The 21,539-nt window shown below is 43.0% G+C and overlaps 2 protein-coding genes across 7 annotated transcripts in view; one reads left to right on the plus strand and one right to left on the minus strand.

The window, feature by feature from the left end:
* LOC117821295 (atrial natriuretic peptide receptor 1-like) lies at positions 1–15,159 on the minus strand. Of its 4 annotated transcripts, XM_034695470.1 has the most exons (9): positions 15,034–15,159; positions 9,920–10,130; positions 7,618–8,761; positions 3,599–3,733; positions 2,039–2,213; positions 1,749–1,847; positions 1,530–1,621; positions 1,303–1,443; positions 1–561 (listed from the first exon to the last, which is right to left on the minus strand). In XM_034695470.1, the coding sequence occupies exons 2-9, from the start codon at positions 10,060–10,062 to the stop codon at positions 409–411; spliced, it is 2,082 nt and encodes a 693-aa protein (XP_034551361.1). In that variant the 5' UTR covers positions 10,063–10,130; positions 15,034–15,159; the 3' UTR covers positions 1–408. The 4 variants fall into 4 exon arrangements, with proteins under 4 accessions (XP_034551361.1, XP_034551360.1, XP_034551364.1 ...); XM_034695469.1 differs by lacking the exon at positions 15,034–15,159 and having other exon boundaries at positions 9,920–10,187; XM_034695473.1 differs by lacking the exons at positions 9,920–10,130; positions 15,034–15,159 and having other exon boundaries at positions 7,618–7,997; positions 8,161–8,272.
* The window catches only part of phc2a (polyhomeotic homolog 2a (Drosophila)), a 16,381-nt gene continuing 9,051 nt past the window's right edge, over positions 14,210–21,539 (plus strand). Inside the window, exons 1-2 of one of the 3 annotated variants that reach the window (XM_034695478.1) lie at positions 14,210–14,617; positions 16,412–16,574. In XM_034695478.1, coding sequence (XP_034551369.1) covers positions 16,437–16,574 — 138 coding nt within the window. In that variant the 5' untranslated portion in view covers positions 14,210–14,617; positions 16,412–16,436. The remainder of the gene's footprint in view (positions 14,618–16,411; positions 16,575–21,539) is intronic. The other 2 variants (XM_034695479.1, XM_034695477.1) reach the window with 2 other exon arrangements.

A 21,539-nucleotide genomic window follows, 5' to 3' on the forward strand; every position in this document is an offset into this window, starting at 1 on the left:
GCATTGAAGTTAACTTTATTTGTCCTTCAAATTTAAGAGACAAGTCTTCACAGTGACAAGGATATACAGACAAACATGGAAATATTTACACCAAAAGACCTCCACATCACACAACTGGTAAAAGTTTAACTGAATTTCTACATACTAAAATGACATGTCTTTTTGAAGAAGGAAGAGATGTTCGTATTTGAACATTCCACAGACAGAAAGCATAAGAATTTGAACTATCATTTAAAAGTGACAAGCTACTACTACCATAATTAACCAGTTATTAACCTAACCACACATCTTAAACTACTCTCTATCATCATCCTACACTGCTTGATGTTCCCATGACAGATGTGCGCTGGGTCCAGGGTTGTTCCCACTCTGTCCTGTAGAGGGTGCTTGTTTCCACCCTGCAGCATCTCAATCATGTCCGCTGGTTGGCTCCATCTGAGCCGAAACGCTCAGTTCAGGCTTGTCCTTATTCGGCTGTGGAGGGGTGTGGTTTGACACTGAGGAGGGGATGGAGACCGGGGTGGTGGCGTTCTCGCTGAGGCTCTGGACAGTCACGGATGACTGGAACAGAGACAGGTATGTGAGGTGAGGAACAACAGATCACATCACAAGTACATTTTGGTGACAAAGCAGAACATCTTTTCTATTTGCTGACCTCTTCCCTCTCAAATCATAAAATCTTACCTGTTGAATAGAACATTTTCCACTTATATAATCCCCTGGGGTCAAACTCCTTGTAAACAACCTGATGCTGGTACACAGATAGCTGTAATGTGATTATCTGTTGTTTCTGTTTTCTCTGGTCTGGACTGACTTTTATGCTCGAAGGCTCTTGATCTAACATTTGTTTTTGGGACCCAGAGGTGCTTTATGCTGCTATGAACTCTACATAATTCGATTAATGTTTAGAGACTGGTTTGGTGTTTCATGTTTTGTGAGGGATGTGTTTAACTTGCAGTAGATGCGTTGGATTGGTTTGTGTTTTTTTTTACCTATGAAATAAATCAAATCAAGTCACCATGACGAATGATAACGCTGACACTCAGCTCTACGTCTCTTTACATCCCTCCAGTCTTAACAGTCTACCATCCATCTTTTAGATATGAACAGATCGACATCTCAAAACTTCTTAAAACTCTGGAAGAAAAATATGTAAAAATAGGCCGTTTCCACTTCTCCCTCAAGATGCCAACAGAATCCTTGTTAATATTTCTGACTGTGTGTTATTTCAAGCAGAAGAAGTTAGCCCAAACTTGAAGATGATGAAGCCCTGCAAACATTTATCAAACTGAAGCAGCTCACGTTTCCCACAGAGATGTCACTGCCGACCACCGTCTTCTTCTTCCTGGCCATGTTTGGGTTCCAGTGACAGACCAGACTGTCGTTCTGCACGCTGTAGTTCTTATGACCGACCAGCCAGTACGTGTTCATTTTGCCTTTACCCTGAAGATGTGAGAGAGGAGCAGAAGCACTCAGGTGTGCATACTTTTCCATCATCTTGAAGGAGGCTGCGGAGCTGAATTTTTTACCTTCACTTCAATCTCTCCTCGGAGCTGCAGCTCGTAGGCGTTGTCTTTAATCAGAGCCAGGTAGGTCTCTGAACTGGCGTGGATTTTCTGAGCTGGAACACACAAAAATAAACTAAGTTAAACTAAAAAATAACAAAGTTCATGCTTCTCTGCAGTTTACAGATTTGACAAATCTCAATTCTAGGTTTGTGTTAGAGCTTGTGTCAGTGTGTTGCATACGCAGGCTGGTGGACTCCATCCTTGAGGCTGTGTTGACTGTATCACCAAACAGACAGTATCTCGGCATCTTGTAGCCCACTATTCCTGCCACGCACGGTCCTGTGTTAGAGGAATAAAAGAAAAGACTCCTTTAATGCTTGGTGTATACGGGGTCTGAGAACTGTATGCCTGATTCTGCTGCTGTAAGAAAGTGTCTTTTCTGCTGCTTCAGACCACAGTCACATTAGATATTGTCACTGCTGTGATCATGTTCCCTATTGATCCCTTCACAGTGATCATCATCGTCTCACCTGTGTGGATGCCGGCTCGGAGCTGCAGCCTCTGGTTGGGCATGTGAGGGACGTTCACCTGTCTGACAGCCGCTAGCAGGTCCAGAGCCATCTTTGCGATCTCGTCGGCGTGTCGGTCCCCATTCCTCTCTGGCAGACCGCTCACCACCATGTAGGCATCACCAATCGTCTCCACCTGGTTCAATGGTTCAGTAAAAGAAGACCAATCAGGGGATGACTTTAAGACGGCGTGATGTGAAAAACTACGGAACATGGTATTTCTCAGAATTCTAGAACACCTGCTGTTGCTCTCCATACAGACTGTTTTTCCTGCTGATACCTGATGGTTCGATACTACTCAGACTACAGGCAGAGACCAGAACTCTTCTCAGACTAAAATCCAGACCCTGAGATCCAGATTCAACATGTTTATGCAGAATCTGTAATTACAGGTTAGTTGTAGCGGAAAGTAAAAAGCTTTGTCAGGTCTGTCTTCAGGAGGAGAAGAAAACTACTTTTACAATGTTTGTTTGTTGAATGGAGGTGGGATCCATCATTTCTGATGCATTCCAGGAAGTCAGGAAATCTAAACACTGATTGTCTTTAGTGACACAGCATCAAGCAGATTTGTGTCTCAGTGTAAATGTTTGATCTAGAACAGATTGTTAGCTGCTCTTCCTGAAGATATCTGTTTATAAAGAGAAAGAAATCCTCCTCAGATTACCAACCATGGGAGCTGGGATGTCATTACACTGGATTATGTTCCTTCTGCTTTTGCTCTCCATACAGACGGTGTGTTGTGACAAACTACTGAACTAAGTCGTCTTGGGTAAGGATTAGTTTTCTCATCAGAAGAAGATATTTTCTCTCTGTTATACTATACTGATTGAACTGAACTTCAAGCTGATGGCCCATCATGGCCTTTCCTAGGAGAATTTTAGAAAATACAATAACTAGGTGTAGAGAGTGAAATCCACTCTCTTCTTCCGTGTGATGTCTCTTCTCTGTGATTGCACAACGTTTTAAATGTCTCGGATTCATTACAATGAGAGCACATGTAGCTGAATTAAAAATTCAATAATTTAGCCTTCCTTCATGTTGATCATGTCTCGTCTCTGTTATGAACTTTTTAATGCACTAATAAAAACATAAATCGGAGTTCAGATCCAAATCCTCCAGTGTTCTTTTTTATTAGGGGTTCATAAAATTTGTTTAAGTCTCCTAAATCAAAAGATAACTTGCAAAAGAAAAGAGTGAAGGATATTAATCAGTTAAAACAGGAATAACACTGAGTAAAAAAAAAAAAAACTTGCAACAATAGGTGGCGTTCATCACTTTTGCAGAGAGGTTTGTTGTCGGTGCAGCTGCAGCTGGAGAACTAAAGAGGCTCAGCTGTTAATGATGGGACTCATTATCAGTCTGAGTCACAAGCATCAACACAATGACTGTAAAAGAGCTGAACTGAAGACAGAGACAGTATGTCTTTATGAACATCTGCCAACAGATTGAATATTTGATATTCTTGAAGTGAGATGAAATCTATTGATAAAAATTGTTTTCTGTCGTGTGTGTCCTGGTTACCTTGTAGACATCATAGGAGTCAATGCGTGTGTCGAAGCACATGTAGAGGTTGTTGAGCATCTCCACCACTTGCAGAGGAGTACAAGAGGCAGAGATGGTGGTGAAGCCTACGATGTCTGAGAAGAAGATGGTCACCTGTAGCAAAACAGAGAGGACGGAGTCGGTGTTGTATGAGAAACTGCTACTGCAGAAAAGATAGGGTAGAAACACATCCACTGCACAGTTTATGTAGCTAAAATAATCTAATACAAAGCTGCAAAGCATGGACACTTTTGTAAAAAGACAGCCAGGTTAATGTAAGGCTGAAAATGAAACCACACAAAACATCACAACTACAAACAAAGTCACACCTCACCCTCGAGTTGACCTCAAACAAAACACATTAGAAGCTCAGATTCTTGATGTTGCAGAATCACTTTCAGTTTTTGAGGTTGCATCGCTGTAGAAGTCCCTGAGCTCCCTTGTCTCGTAGGTTCCTCTGGATCTCTGCTGTAGACGGCCTGCTGCTGTGGACCTTCCAGATTCCAACTGCTACAACTACTACTATCGGTCTCACCACTATCATCTCTCTCTCTTCATCTCCCTCTATCCCTCTCTTCAACACAGTCTCAGCAGATGTCTGTCTACCATGAGTCTGGTCCTGCTCGAGGTTTCTGCCTGTTAAAGGAAGTTTGAGTCCTGTCAGTAAGATGGGACTGGATCTTAAACTGTCTTGATGTTGGGTCTTTGTTATTAGAACATACAGTCTGGTCTTGACCTGCTCTGTTTGTAAAGAGTCTTCAGATAACATTTGTTGGGATTTGAATAAAGAAATAAATAAAGATTGATGTATCTTTTTTATCTTCCAAAAGAGGGCTCTGCAGAAAAAGTTTTGGAACCACTGACTGAAGATCTCATCATTTAATGTTGAACTTTTTAATACAGTTTCATCACAAACTGATAACTTATGCGGGGTCATTCTACAGAAGAAGAAACTTTAAATCTTAGCTCACCTAGAAAATAGACAGTGCTGTACATTTTGCATCAATGAGAACAAAAAGTTCAAACACAGGTAATGAGCGTGTTGTGTTTGAAATCTCTCTGACCTGATCCATCTCTAGGGTTTCGGAGAATTTTCTGCATTTTCGAAAAAAAACTGAACCCTCCTGCTTCCTACTGGGAATATTACCAGGGGATGAGGAGTACAGTGGCCATGCAGCTCTGCTGAGGGTCTTGCTTCTAGTTGCAAAGAAAGTCAAGAAATCTCCTGGTTAGGGCCACAGTCCCCCACAGTCACACAGTGTAAAAACAAATTGAAGGGAATATTTTATAAGGAGAGTATAACTGTGAGATTAAAGTTAAAACGGATCTTTTCCAGATAAGGTGGGCACCTGTGGCTTTGATTATTTTTGTCTAACTCTCTGATGGGCTGATTTGTGATATACATTATTATTATTTTATTTAATTTACCTATTTTTCAGTGAAGTTTACTGTGATTATATATGTTTAATATCCTAATTACTATTTATTTATCAAATTTTAAAAAATGAATCATTATTTTTAATTTTAATATTATCATTATTTTGTATGTATGTATTTACTGATTTGTAATTTTGCATGATCTATTATTTATTTTTACTTATGGACTTTGGACCATGGACTGTATAAAATATGGACGTAGTGTCCGTGACGTCACCCATCTGTTCCTGAGAGCTGTTTTGAAGCAAATCGACGGCAGCAGCCATATTGGAAATGCAGAACTCAACCAGGCAGTGTGAGTAGTGTGAGCCTCCTAGCCAATAGCATGTCCTTAATTGGGCAAAACTGGTAATCTTAATATCTTCTGAACCATCACGTTAGAAAAAAATTCACCCCTGTACAGTTTGTGCCATTAGAGAGATGATCTTCATAGGGCCAAGGCGTTTTTTGAACCAGGCTGTAAACATGTTTATTAATGCTGCAAAGATCGTCTTTTTCCCATTCATGTCTATGCAGTTTCCGGTGTTTCTGCAGCCAGCCTCAAGCGGATTTTCGATGTATTGCAGTTTATAGCACTTCCGCATTGGCTTCATCGTTTGAGACCGGAGGTTGCCGCTTGCTTTGGACTATGTTTTTTTCAAAACAATTTGGGGGTTTTTCCCTCTGAGTCTAATGACTGCATTGCTATTTTGTGATATGTTGGCTGAGTCTAATAAAAATGTTCAAAAAATAAAAACAAACCTGATCTGACACAATAAGAGCATGCTAAGACTGAAAAACTACCCTGTCTTCAGATTAAAACACATTTTGAAAAGTTAACATGATATTTTCCTTTTAATATGAAACACAGAGCTCCACAGTTTACCAAGATTAGAGCAAAACAATCCTTTAATTCAATCTCTATTGAAATCCCAAATTAAATTTACACAGAGAAACCTCTGTGGCTGCACTGTTAGTTATATTAAATGCATGTATGAATCTATCTAGTCTTTTCTCCTTTTAGTGATATAACAGAGATAGATCATTGATGACACAAGAGGTAGTTTATTTTTAGTGAAGTAATATTTAGTTGTTGCAAATTTAAACATGATTTAAGTGATGGGGAGACAGTTCAACAGGTGTTGGACTTGTTCCCCAAAAAGAGACATCAGAGGTCTTTAGGAAACAGTAAGTCCTATAACATTTGTCCAGATACTTTAAAACAAACAGAGGAGAGATCTACAGTGCTTATATTTTCTTTCCAGAACACTCTTAATGCTCTAAATCCATCTAGATATGTGCCCAGGGTCCTTTTCAGTGTTATTCCCGCACCTCGTCCCCGTGCTGAGTGCTTTCGGTCCAGCTGCTTCAAACCTCTTCAATAAGCCAGACGCAATTTTCACCCAAATAACTTGTTTTATCTCCCGATGAATATGGAACAGGGCAATTATAGGTAATTACGCCAACAATGGCAACAAAGGCAGCAAACACACACATTGATTCATCACGTTTGCAGATCTTGCAGAGGTAAAGCCGTCTCACAGAAAACCCCATAAACCCCAGCAGCAGCGTGAGCTCTGGATCTGTTAGAAAGTGAACACAGAGGAGTCCTGAGGGGAACGTTTAAGTCCCATCGGTCTCTGAGATCTCTGTTTTCCTTTAGGCTCTGAGGTTTAACTGTCACAGGCACAGTGATGGGGTCCAACATGGTCTTGTTTCTGGATGTAGTAGACACTGTTTCAAACACATCTCTTCCTTCTCCTGATGGTTTTCACCTTTATCACCTTTATGCATATTGCACTGTTTATGTGTTGCAGTTATTTTGTACCTCATGGGCATTAAAACAAAGCTGTTGTATTATGAGAATCTCTCTTCGTCTTGTCGAATGAAATGAAGAAACAACCAAATCCAAACTCCTAGTCTGATCAGCATCTTGTGAAGCACTCGTGTTCATCGATCTGCCAAATAAACACCATTTCGTAGTTCATCAATTCATCAGTTTGTGGTGAGTCTCAGTTTCACTGTTAACAGTAAGTTCCACAGAGGCTTCACTCTGGCTTCCTTCAGCAGTATGAACCTGAAACAGAAACTGATGTTCTTGTGATTTTCTTGTGATTAACAGGTCTTAAGTTTGCTGAAATAACAACATCATGATGCAGATTAGTCAAAAGTCAAAAGTCAAGCTTTGTCAGGTCTGTCCTCAAGAGGCGAAGAAAACTACTTTTACAATGTTTGTTTGTTGAATGAAGGTCTATGAAAGAGGATAGCTAAGAGGCACTGGTGTTTTTTTTTTAAGGTCTGACCTTCATTGAATGTTACATTTTTTGAGATCAAATACATAAATCTGGAATCCTGTCTTTTATCTCAGAATTCTGGAACACCTGTTGTTGTTCTCCATACAGACTGTTCTTCCTGCAGACACCAAAGCTTGCTGACACCTGATTGGTCGATACTACTCAGACTACAGACAGAGACCAGAACACTTCTCAGACTAAAATTCAGACCCTGAGATACAGATTCAACAAGCGCTTATTTAGCTTGATCTGAAACAAAGCACAAAAGGAGAAACACAACCGACCAACCTTGTCGTAGCTCTCGGCCTCCACATGTTTGCGCTGACGAAGCTGCTTAGCTACTGACTTGGGCAACATTTGGTGCAGCAGATCCTCGGCCAGCTGTCTCTGCCGCTTCAGGTCCTCTGTCTTCTCCCTCAGGGTCTGGGCATAGTTCTGAATCCACTCCGTCATCTGCTTGAAGGAATACATCACCACTGGGTAGATGAGGCAGGCTAAGGTCAGCAGGCAGACCCTCATACTGAGGCCCGAAGACACAGAGCGAGAGGCCAACCTGAGAGCCTGCGTTGCACCGTCCAACAAGCAGAACTGAGTGTTTTTAAGAGCTTCGACTCCAGTTAGAGACCCAGAGAGACGCTCTGTTTCTGCTCCAGAGACCTGCCATTCACCTGTGTCAAAGACATTAGAAGATTTTCCACACCTGCTCGAGTTAAACTTGAGTTCAACGTTCTTCAACCAGCAGTCATTCAGTCGTTCTGTCATGATTCTTGCAAAGCTAAGGTAGCTGAGTACATAACTCCAATTCTCCTTGAAGTCAGTGTGAGTACCTACTTTGGGCGAGTCCATTAATTGGAGGTTAAGCTCCTTGAATCTAAGCAGAAGTCTTGCAGAGAGCACATCTCTCCAGTGAGGATTCTGCTTGACTTTGACGACTGAATCTTCCACTGTGCCCCAGACATCCAGAAGTCTTTCGATGGTCAGAGAGAAAGCAGAAGCGGCATCTTCCTCTGTCCTGTTTGTATCCAAAGAGGAATTCAGTAATACTTGAACTCTCCTCCACATGTCCTGACAAAATCCCGCCAACTCAACACCACAAGGGAGCCCGTGTCCGTTACTGTGGCCAGCCATCTCTGCACAGACGTGATCAAACACAGGAAACACAAACTCTGACAAACTCCCCTCCAGGGTCTGGTTGTTCTTATCTTTAGTGAGTAATCGTCTCATCTCTTGAAGTTTACTGACGAGCTGCAGGATTGCAATCGTCCTGCAGGAGGTCAGTTCGTCGTAGGCAGCCTCCGTGGTGCGCAGCAGGTCGAAGTTGGAGCTGAGGTCGATGGACACGGAGCCGAGCAGAGCCAAGAAAGAGAGGACGCAGGCTGTCAGAATTCGACGAACAGTGCGACTACTGCCGGACCCGGTAAATATGGAACACCTGGAGAAAACAACAGGTGACAATACTTACAGAAGGCAGATTATAGAAATCACAAAGAGCTTATTTATGGACTGTAGTTAGGGCTGGGCGATAAATCGATAATGATAATTATCGTGATATAATTTTTTCTCAATACAAATCTAACAAATTGATTTATTTAAACCTGTAATTACACCCCCCAACCACTGGAAAGTGTGACATTCTTACTCAATACACTTTTTAAAATATTCTTGGATGGGTAAAGGAAGAGCAGGAAGACAACCTCTGCTGTGCATTTCTAACAAGTTTAATGTCCACCGCGAGCGTAATAAGACTTAAAAGTGAATAAGGGGTCGTCAACATTTTCTCTACAGCTAAATATTTGCAATTTCTGATGATAAAAGTAACAATATTTTCAGCCCTTAATGAAGAAAAAAATAGGAGAAAACACATTTTCATCCTGCTTTAACAGTCCAAAATGCTAAATGAAAGCATCTAAAAAATGGGTTTCCTCACTCAGTGGAAAACTACAAATCATCTCAGCTGGACAGAAAATAATTCCCCTAAATTAAGAACAAGAGTCTACATTTGCATTAAGTATTAATCATGTTAACAACATTAATTAAATGTTTCAACTTTTTGATTCTAATTGGATTTTAGTATTTACAATAGAAATTAGTAAATAAATATTGTATTGACCCTTTGCAGGACACTAACTCTTAACTACAATACGTTTCTAAAACAGACGCAAATTATGAAATCATTTATAAAAATATTAAGATATGAAATAAAATATCCTTTGCAGTGTTTTTTCTGGTTTGATTGGTGTAAAAATCCCCAAACACCCTATTTAAACAGGCTTAATGATGCATAAATCGTCACAAATGTTTGTATTAATATAATCTACTGAGTAATTTATATAAACCAGATAGAGTAAAGACAAAATTTCAATAACAGATATATACATGAAGCCTTGATTCTAATTTTTAAAGATAATTTGTACCTTTGAGACAGTGTCCTCTTATGCATGAGACAGAAATATTCAGTCTTTTGGATCTGATGCTATTTAAAAAAAAAAGCGCGTCTCTACTTTAAAATCAACGCAAATTGACGTTTGATAACCGCCTGATATTTATGAAATGAAATCCAAACTTTCCCGGACAGGTTTGTGCGTCTCACCTGCAGAGCTCACAGTCCCCCTCCGCATCCTGCAGCCCCCCGGGAGCGACCCTGCTCTTTTTTAGGAAGCGTCTCTTAAAAGAAGCGGAGGACAGCGTCCCTGAAGCCAGACACTCTTTTGTCATCAAGTCCAGAGATGACATGAGCCTCGTGCTGCAGCCCGTTCACTAACTCAGACTGACCACTAACCTCACAACACAGGGAGGAGGACCTTGGTGCCCAGGGGTCCCGTTGGAGAGGGGGACAAAAATAGAAGTAAAGATAAAAGTACATCCGGTTTCACATTTCAAAGTAAAAGGAGAGGTAGGCAGGTAGGCAGGTAGGCAGGTAGGCAGGTAGGCAGGTAGGCAGGTAGGCAGGTAGGCAGGTAGGCAGGTAGGCAGGTAGGCAGGTAGGCAGTCTCTTTTGAGTTTTGATTTTTAACATTAATAAAAAAAAACACAAACCAATAAATAACAGCCTTAAATACAGAGTAAATTATATGAAACATACAATCAGATATATTTATTCCCAACTGACCCATTCATTGGTACCACTTTGTAGCCTAATTTTTCCCAGTCTGAATTAACTTTTTGGGTTTTTACAAACTGTTTAAAAGTACTTTGAACTGCTGTGTTTGAATTATGTTACAGCCTTATTTAAGCATCTTTGCCCTGTCGTTTCATAGTGATGGAATGAAACATTCATGTTTTAAAACCTTTAAACAACACTCTTAGGTTTGCGAAAAAATATGTTGTCATAAATGGTCATGACCTAGCCTGCACAACGATGCAGTGGATAGCACAGTTGCCTCACAACAAGTCGATTCCTGGTTCAGATCCCTGGTTGGGCAGGTGCCTTTCTGTGTGGTGTTTGCATGTTCTCCTTGTGATAGGTTGGTGACCTGTCCAGGGTGTACCCATGCCTTCTGCCCGAAGTCAGCTGGGATAGGCTCGAGTCCAAGTGACCCCGAACAGGATAAGGGGTCAAGATGATGGATCGATGGATGCTCATAACCTTTCAATTACATCCAGGCTGGTAATATATGTCATATAACTCAGTGCTTTTACTTTTAAATCCCACAGGAGGAAGTACTCTTTCTGCTAAACACCATGTTTTTGCTGTCTGTCGGAAAAGTGAAGCAAAGGCTTAGTTTGAAATGTGATTCAGTCCAATAGCTCTTTGTAGTTAATGCTCAATCTGATGCGTGAGCGCCAAGATGCATTACAAGTGATGATACAGGACTTAAAAAAATACGTGAACACGTGCAACACTCAACAGGATTAATTATCCTCTACTTTATACCATTAAAATGTCTATACACATGAATATATAGGCTATGTGTATAATGCTTGTGTATATCCTACAAAAGAAAAAACGATCATCAGCATAAAGATAGGGGTTTGAGCATAGACAACATAAATAATGGACATAGTATCCGTGACGTCACCCATCTCTTTCTAAAGCTCTGTTTTGAGGAAAACTCGTAATCTTAATATCTTCGAAATTTTCGCGTGTACAGTGTGTGCCGATCGAGAAATTAGCTATCCAGACTGCACTGTTTTTTTAACCAGGCTGTAAACATGTTTATTTCTGCTGCAAAGATCGTCTTTTTTGAATTGGTGTGTATGTGGTGTCCGATACTTCCGGAGCCAGCATCAAGCGTATACCCTATGAACTGCAGTTTATAACACTTCCACATTGGCTTCAATTTTTGCGGCCGGAGGTTGCTGCTTGGGCTGGAGTTAGTCAGGTGATTAAATGTACGCTTCCAAAACAGACTTTGTTTACATTGTTTTCCACAACACAAAGTTTTAATGGGTGATACATTTGTGCGTTAAAATAATGCAGGATGACATTTTTTTATGTACAGGACAAAACCAGCAAAGAAACAAGAGATGCCTCTTTGGCCACAGGGGGCGCCAACATCTACACAGCCTGAAAGTTACCCATAGGAGCTTTAAATGTTCTGTGTGTAGAAATGAGAATATTTAGTGATATCAAGCGGTCTGCGGTCAGATTGGAGACTGAAACGATCCCACGCTCACCCCTCCTGTTGGTCTATTTAATTGTGCAGGTAGACGTGTCCTCAGCGTGGACCTCAGTGTTTAGTTCCCACACAGCAGGAATGTTTCTCTCATTGGACACTCAGAATCAGCTTATCAGACATGTGTTCAAAAGCCCTGCTGTGACCGTCATCTCCCAATCACCTCTTCTGCTGTCACTACAAACAGAGTAAAGACAGAATTCATAACACCACATATGATTCAGCTTTCCTTCAGAATAAATGACAGGGGACGAGTTACAAACCTTTTCACTCTTTCAATTTTACCGATATTATTTACTGTGTCTCAAATAATCCAGATGTTGTCACTCGTGAATACAGTTGTGCTCATAAGTTTACATACCCTGGCAGAATTTATGGTTTCTTGGGTAGTTTTTGTTGTCTTTATGATATAAAAAAAGTAAACACAGTTGTTTGATAAAAATTTTGCTTCACCCAACCACTAACCATGAGTGAAAAAAAGTTTTTCTCTTATCTTTCATATGCTCTGAAAAATGGCCAAAAAAATCACAAATTCTACCAGGGTATGTAAACTTATGAGCACAACTGTGTCTAAACGGTTAGATTGTTTTGTGTGAAAAGTTATTCACCCAAAAAAGAGACATTTTCCGAATCAAAACCTCAGAGCTGTGGTGCTCAACTGGTGGTTCCAGGCCCAAAAGTTGGTCCTGTAGTCATTTTCAGAGGGTTGTGGATGTGTCTGAAAAAAAATGTTGTGGATAAAAGTATTTTCTGTGCCTTGAGACATAGTCTCACAGACATTAGTATCTGAGGAGGCGTTATGAAACCCAAAGATGGCAGTTGCCATATCATAAAGTCAACCTTACTTTCACAACTACAACACACCCATCTGTCAGTCAATTCAACTGCACTCCTAGTTTTTGCAAATGTATGTATTTCTCATGTATGAGTTATACCTCCTTATACCTGTGTAGGAATAAATAAATGAGCTATTCTGAACAAAAATGTTTTTGAGCCAGGATGTTAGCGTTTTATATTTTGCTGTAAAAAGGTAACTTTTTTTCCACAGACATACAATTGACACAAGACACCCAGTGACACCATGAAAAATAATGGAGAGGTGGTTGCAGATCCAAAAGATCCACAGATTTCCCTCTGTTGCTAACAACAGCAATATCTACAAAAAGGAAGGCTGCAAAATTTGACTTTTTAACATGGGTGTTACTGGGACTCCCTGGACTTTTGGAGACAGCCTCAAGTGGACACTCAAGGTACTGCAATTGTGTGGACTTCCCCTTGGCATCATTTTTTAACACTGAAGTTTCCACTTGGACCAGCTGAGAACAACTGCCGCAGAGGGCCTCAACTCTTTTCTTTGAACTTAATGGCGTACTTTAACCACTCAGTAGTGGCTATTTGTCCATTGAATTAAGTTCAAGCATAGATAATATGCAATCAAAGAGCCACTGATACGCATGGAGGTCCGCTGGTCTGCTCAGGTGCCTGCAGTGTTAGCCAATCACTAAACTCTCCAAGTGCACTCATTATGCAGGAAATAAATATAATAAACAATTTATTAGTAATAGAAAGTATGACCAAATATCTAAGTTACTAAAAAAGAAAACTTCTGAAAGAAAAAACGAAGAAAATGCTTATGATTGGTAAATTGGGGTGGCTGTGGCTCAGTGGGTAGAATCGGCCGTCTATCAATTGGAAGGTTGGCGGTTCGATCCTAGCTCCGGCAGTCACATGCCGAAGTGTCCTTTAGCAAGACACTGAACCCAGAATTGCTCCCGTTGTTGTTCAGAGGTGTGTGGATGTGAACGAATGAGACTAGTTAACACTGATGGTCCTTTACTGTAGCAGCCTCTACCATCAGTGAGTGAATGGGTATGAATGGGTGAATGTGACGAGTAGTGTAAAAGCACTTTGAGTGGTCAGAAAGACTAGAAAAGCGCTATATAAATACGAGTCCATTTACCATTTTAAACTAGATACAATGCATAAATAGCTTCTACCCACTCTGCGGCAGATAAAAATAAATTCTCTTTTGAAGGCCCTTTTGAATATTTTTTGGGTGAACATAAACATTTCACTAATTAAGCTTTATTTTTTTATTATTTTAATTTATATTAACTGTTCATGTGTTATTTTGTATTACACATATTTATTGAACCAAAAAAAGTATAACAGTATGGAAAGAAATGCTGCTCCAACCACGTGTAAAGGTAATATAAACTTTGACTTTTATTGTGAAAGGCTGTTGCCGGAAGTCACTTACGTACATGTCTACAGTTGGTCGTTACCGGTCGTTACGCACCCCACGCGCACACAGCAGCAGCACTGTTGTGTCTGCCGCTTGAATAAGCGCTAAAGTGAAACATAGCGAGGAAATGAGTCCGTTCCTAACTCTGCGTGTCCTCCTCATGTGACCGGCTGAGTTCACCGGTGCCTCGGCCTGCTCGGTGAACAGTTCTCGGTGTTAACGCGGCTCCGGTTCCTCGCGGTGAGGAGTAAATGAAAGCGTTGTTTGGAGCTGTTGAACAAAGAGCTTTTCTTCCCTCTCCCATTGTTACCGAGCGGAGCGCCTGTTTTCTGACTCACTCAGAGGGGTTCGGACTGTAAAAGTAAGAATACTACTCTGAAGTTTGTTGGGTTGAATAAAGTGGACTGCAGGGCTCGGTAGGCCGAATGTGAGTTTAATTAATTCACTTCATAGTCAGGCAGTAGACCCCAAGAGCCACTGGGCTGCTTTGATTTGAGTCAAGGTTAGTTATAAGTTTACGCAACATTGATAAAGACATAACTAAAGTAGCAGAGAGGGGTTGTGTCAACAGCCTCGATTTGTAATGTGTGCAATTAATATAAAACAAGCTACGAGTTCCTATTGTGAGTAGATACCCCTCCTGTGAGGAGTTAGTAGCTGCTTATGAATGTCTCATAACGATAACACAATTTTTTGTGTTTAAAGGCTTTAACTTATACCTGCTGATCCACATGTTATACACAATCTCAGTTTGCATCATGTCCTTCCTGAATCCAAAATAAATCCCAAAGTTTGTTTTCTCTAAGTTGTCGCCGATTAATCTGGGGGCAACAGAAAGCTCACCTAGTTTAGCTTCATCTCTCTGCATCATGATGTAGTGAAAGCATGGCGATCACACTCAGACCTCCACCCAACAGGTAGAAGGTGCACGTGCTGAGCGAGGAAGCAGCTTGTTTACATCACATAACTCCTGTTACTCCTTCATACTGTCGCGACCAGGGTATTACCAACGCCAGTATCGCGTAACGTATCGCGATATTGAAGTTACGATTTGATGCATAGCCCTACTCTGATTGGGCTATAGAGGCAAAACATACCATCAGTGACCATAGCTACTGTTGATACCTGACACTCCTGCCTAGAGAAGAGGTGTGAGACACATGCAGGCTGAACACCTTTTTTTTAATATTTTCACATGTGATAATAATTCATAATTGAATAATTCGGCAGGATGTGATTTTATTTGTTTTAAACAAAGCAGCAACCTCCGTTCTCAAAATATGAAACCCATGCAGAAGTGTTAAAAGCTGAGCGTCTGCTTGAGGCTGGCTGCAGAAACACCTGAAACCACATATACACCAATTCAAAAAAGAGGATTTTTACAGCAGTAATAAACATGTTTACAGTCTGGTTCAAAAAACAGCTTCGGTCTGGAGAGCTCATTTCTCTATCACACTGTATGAGGGGTGAATTTTTTTAAGACACAACAGTTCAGAAGATATTAATATTACAAGTTTTGCCAATTTACAGCTAGGGTTGGTTGTCATATTTAGATACACTTTTTGTTATACTGGTTAAAATGATCTTTATGTCTTGATGGCAATCAATAATGTGTTCTTTAAAAAAGAGTGAAAAAAAGCCTCTATCTACAGCCGGAGTAAACCTGGGAAAACACCAACCAATCCCTGCCATTAGGTGCCAATTTATGAAACCAATTAAATCTCGTCCTGTGGTACTGCCCGCCTCCTGTGCGTACATTTCATGTTTGTTTGTGTTTTTAACTTTCACTATTTTAATGTGTTGGTGTTTTCTTACCGCTGAGTGAGACATGAGTTGATGTAGTGCAAAACACAAAGGATGTGCTGAGGACCGGTTTTGAATCAGTCACGATTACATGATCGCAAAGCAGCGGGGCTCGTGTTTACAAGGTTACAAGTTACAAAGTTTATTCATTTAAACTTCTAGTAGAGCTACATAATTTTATACATAGCTGAGAATGCAAAAATACTAACCAAGAAATTCCTTACAAGTAACACCTGTTACATATCAAGCAAATAAAGTGCGCACTGTACCTTTACTGAGAAAAAAGACAGCTGTTTACACTGCTCAGTTAAGAGCATTGCGTGCTTTCTGTAAGTAAACAGCAGCAGGTGAGGGAGCCAGGTTCCAGGTCCACATTTCAGCACTGTGTTGAGTTCACTGTGTGGTTTTGTGTTTACAGGTGAGGGGCGGCCTGTGCTCCAGTCATGACCTCTGGGAATGGGAACACTGACAGCAGCCAACACAATGGAGAGAGCAAACCAGCCCAGGCTTTAGTCAAGTCCCACATCCTCACCCACCTGATCGAAGGCTTCGTCATCCAGGAGGGAGCTGAACCTTTCCCTGTGAGTGCAGAGCTCTGCGTGTGCCACACACACCTGAACACACCTGAGCAGACACCATGGTTCATGTTTTACCTTCCTGTGTGTGTGTCTACTGTATCTATCTAACACTCTATACGGAGGAAAGTGGTCCTGATTCAGGCTCAAAATTTGACGCCAAGCCAAACATTGAGGGCTGCAGGTCCCATCCCCAAGATCCTGGACTCTTTGAGGCTGCAATTATTCCACTGTTGCTTGATTTAGACCTTTTTCGTCCCTGAGGAGATCCAGGGAAGGAAAGATGAGTCAACACAGTCCAGATAAAGCTCATGTGAAGGAAACGAGCTGTTGCACCAACAAAATAGTTTTAAACCTCACCACACAGTTTGTTTACATTGTCCAGATTTTACTAATCTACCTGCTGTAGGTTAATAAACTCCCCTCTGGAAGGGTTGTCAGAAATGATACGGCGGACAACTCGAGTCTCCTTCTTTTTCCGTTTATTTCACACAATAACGCACACGTGCCAACCGTCACTCGGTGGCTAGAAGTTATAAGACTGTTAATAAATAGCTAATTAGTTAGATAGTTAGATAGTTAGTTAGGTTGTAAACCTGCAACAAAAGCACAAACACAACTCGAAATTAACAACTATAAGTTAACATTAATTATTGTCTGGAACATAATCACTGACTATTCAACTACTCACCGACAAGGCGTACCAGTCCTGACGTTTAACTAAATGAAAGTGAAACTTAAAGGAATATCTATACGTTTTGTAAGCCCTGCCCACTTCACACACACAGTTGGGAGATCAGGATGCTCCAATCAAATAAAGCCATGTTATGGTTTCATGAAATATATAACAAATAAACAATGGATAAAACTACTGTAAAGTTATACACCTCCCACTTGGTCTACTGATTCAGGAATTCAAGTAGGCCACAATAACTACTTCAAACAGTTGGACTCTTAGATATAAAATACACCCCATAACCAAGCACTTAACGTTACATTCTTAAATATGAACATGCCATTTCTCAATATGAACAATTATAGGCACAAAGCAGTTTCAATGTCCATGAACAACACACATTGTCCTTCATCACATTGTAACATCCTTTACCGAAACACACCACCAGCCCCAAGGGAGGCTTGTGGCGGGGGGTCTTTATCCTTTACCGAAACACACCACGTGGCGGGGATCCAATACCGAAACACACCACGTGGTGGGGATCCATTACTGCTCCTCCACTGGCAACAGAACCACCAGCCTCCTAACGTCCCTGTGGAGGATAGTGGAGGGGTAGTTCTCAACACCTCGGCTTCTCTTGGACTGTCCGTCGAAAACCGGACAGCTTGGACATGTCCTCACCCTCACATCTCGCACAATCCCCTTCACGTCAGGACAGACCTCCACGACTCGACCCAGTCTGAACCGACCTCTGAGAGCGTTCTGGTCAGCTAACCATACCAAGTCCCCTGTTGCCACATTCCTAGCAGGAGTGTGCCACTTCTGACGGATGAAGAGGCCTGGACCCGCCAGCTGGCTCCACCGCTTCCAGAACTTGTCCACCTCGATCTGGATCGCTCTTAGACGCACAAAGGGGTAAGTTGGATACTCAAACCCTCGGGTGTCCCCACTGGGACCTGCACGACCAAGCAGAAGGGAGTTTGGAGTGATGACTTCCACGGTCTCGTCTTGCACCTGAGTCCTGGCACCGATTGGTCTCTCATTCGACAGGTTAGCAGCCAGATAGAGGAGGGTCTGGAACTCCAGCGCTGTCAGGTTACCTTCTTCGCCAACGCTGCTCAACGCTCTCTTGAGCACGCGGACTGCTGCTTCAGCTGCCCCATTCCGGTGGGGAGAGTCTGCTGGATGAAACACCCATGTCCAGTCAGTTCCCGTGGCTACTGCCTTCTTTTGGACCTGATCTTTATCAAGGTTGCCTAGGAACTCATAAAGCTCCTGTAACACTGGCCTGGCGCCCACAAAATTGGTCCCTTGATCTGACCAAAGCTTTCGTGGGTGACCCCTGAGAGCTGTGAAGCGCTGGTACGTTTTCAGGAATCCTTCCGTTGAAAGATCCTCTACAATGTCTGCATGCACAGCTCTCGAAGCCATACAGCTAAACACCACACCCCAGACTTTCATCCTTTTTCTTCGATGTACAGTGTCCCTGACGAAGTAAGGGCCGAAGAGATCCAGAGTCGTAAACTCAAAGGGTGCGGCTGGTTCAGTTCGTTCAAGAGGCAGTTCACTCATCACCTGTTTGCACATCCGTGCTTTGGTCTTTCGACAGTACATGCAGGAGTCAATGACGTTCCTGGCGATCCTTGGTCCCTGTACCACCCATGCTTTAGACCTCACTCTGAGGAGTGTTCCAGCAACGCCTTCGTGGTTAGCTTCATGAGCCTCCCGTGTGAGAAGGGTACTGATCCACGCATTGTAGGGAACCAGGGGCACACCAGTTCCTCCCTGTGTAGCGGCCTGGACTCTACCATGGCATCGCAAAAGCCCTGAAGCTTCGTCCTTGCTGACAACGAGTCTGTTTAGTGTCGTCGAAGGAAACGTAACTCCCTTCTGGGCAGCCAGACACAGGTCTTGGAACGCAGTGTCAAGTTCTTTCACTGTCAGTGCTGCCTCCCACTTTGCTGGCATGGAGGCTCTCCTTATGAGAGCCAACCACTTCTTCACAGCTCTGCGGACATAACTAACTACCCCACAGAGCTTGGCTAGAGAACTATACCTAGTTGGATCCACCAAGTCTATGAGCACGGCACCCCACAGCCTCTCTGTTTCCTTGGTCTTATCCGAGGTCAGTCCCGCCCCATTTCCTGAGGATTCTGGAGCCCCAGTAACTCCATCCGTGACTACTGGACCTTCACCATCAGGACTGTCGGGACTCAACAACTTCTTGGCTTGAGCTCTGGTGAGAACTGCCGAAAAAGCCTTCCTCTGGAGTTTACTCACTGTCTCTCTAGCGTTAGCTGCGACTTCTGAAGCAGACTTCATGGGCCAATCTTCAACTGGACCAGAGAGGAACTCTGGACCCTTCTGCCACACAGAGTTTTCATCCAACCGTTCAGGGGGGCATCCCCTTGTGATTAAATCAGCGATGTTGACCTCACCAGGAATCCACCACCAGTCAGTTATGGGCCCAGCCTTCCGTATCTCTCCGATTCGGTTAGCGAAGAACGTCTGGAATCCATAGCTCTCTCTCTGGATGGCACCCAGCACCGTCTGACTGTCAATGAAATGGTACCACTTCTCTACGTCCAATCGCCCATGCTTCAACACGTAGCCCTTTAAGCGCGTGGCGAAGACAGCTCCGCAGACCTCAGCCTTGACTGCGTCGCCTTTCTGGTCAAGAGGAGCCAACTTGGCCTTAGACTCCACCAGCCGTATGACCACACCATCTGATGTCTCCCACCGCAAGTACAGCACAGCGCCATAGGACTCACAGCTCCCATCAGAAAACGTGATCCCCCAGGGCTTACCCCCCCAGCCGGAGGGCGTAAGGTCCCTGTGGAACTTGATGCTACTCAGGCGAGTGTACTCCTTAAACAGCTCAATCGCCTTCCACCGGAGCTCGTCAGAAAGGGGTTCATCCCAGGTGTCTTTAGTAAGCTTGCCAGCTTCCTGGAAGGCTCTTCTCACAAGGATAACTCCTTTCTGTTTCACAGGTGTCGCCAGTCCGATTGGATCGTACAGCCCGGCAACCTGGCTCAGTAGAACACGACGAGTCAGTGGGTTTGGTGTTCTTTCTTCCACTTCCTCTTCAGTGAGGTCAATCTCAGTTCTCATCTTCTTCTTCCTTCTGGAGAAGTTAATGGATACCATCACAAAGAGTTTGTCCTCTTGCACGAGGTAACCAACCCCTAGGGCCTTATTGTCTTCCACCCCGAGCTGGTTAGGCAACATCAGAGTCATTGGCTTAGACTCTGTTCCATCCCGCCTCCCACTTTGACCTGACCGGACCCAGGGCTTGAGGTAGAAGCCTCCTGCTTTGAGTATCTTCTCCACTCCCTCTAGAATCTTGTCTAGGTGCTGTGGGTCGTTGTGGGATGTGAGGAGATCATCGACATAGGAGTCTTCCTCGATGACTCTTCTTTCCTCCTTCAAGTTGGAGAACTGGGGCAACTTCGCGGTCTCTCGCATGGCTACCTGCGCAATGCAACCCGCTGGTTTATCTCCCATGTTCACCCTCACGACAGCATAGTCCTCAATTTCATCTGCTGGAGAGTCTCTCCACAGAAATCGATGCACATGGACCTCTTGTTCCTCCAGCCACACAGAATTATACATCTTAGTGATGTCTCCAATGGCTGCATGTTCTCCTTCCCGGAATCTGAGGAGCACCGCTCTGATGGGATTGAGAACGTCTGGGCCTTTTAGCAAAATGCTGTTCATGCTCACCCCTCTGTACTCCTGGCTGCTGTTCCACACGAGTCGCACTGGTGTGGTCACTGAGTGGGGGTTTGGTGCAGTCAAGTGGCTCACCCACCACACGGCACCCTTCCAGCTGTCCAGTACGTCCTTGGTGAGTTTAACAGCAGCTCCTCGCCTCACCATCTCGTGGACTTGTCCTGTGTAGGCCTTTTTCCACACAGGATCCTTTATGAGCCGCTTCTCAGTCCTCAGGAATGTTGCTTCCACGGCCTTCCGGTTGTTGGGAAGTGAGGTTGGGTCTTCCTTCCATGGGTACTTCGCATCCCAGTGCGGCTGGTTGCTGTGGGTGTCACTCTCTCGGAAGGTCAGGCCTGCCTTTATTATCTCTAGCTCCTTCTCATCGGCTAAAGACATTTCCTTCCCACCTGGTGGGCACTTTCCACAGCGACACCCTCCGCAGGCAGGATCACAGGCAGCTCCGATGCTATCCCATTTCAGCCACTCAAGAACCTCCTTATTGCATGTTGCTGTCGTCCGGACTTCTATGCTGCTTTGTTGTCCCAATAGGCTTCCCATCTTTTCCACGAGGTGTTCTT

Source organism: Notolabrus celidotus, chromosome 11, assembly GCF_009762535.1.
Source record: "Notolabrus celidotus isolate fNotCel1 chromosome 11, fNotCel1.pri, whole genome shotgun sequence".
Lineage (NCBI taxonomy): Eukaryota > Metazoa > Chordata > Actinopteri > Labriformes > Labridae > Notolabrus > Notolabrus celidotus.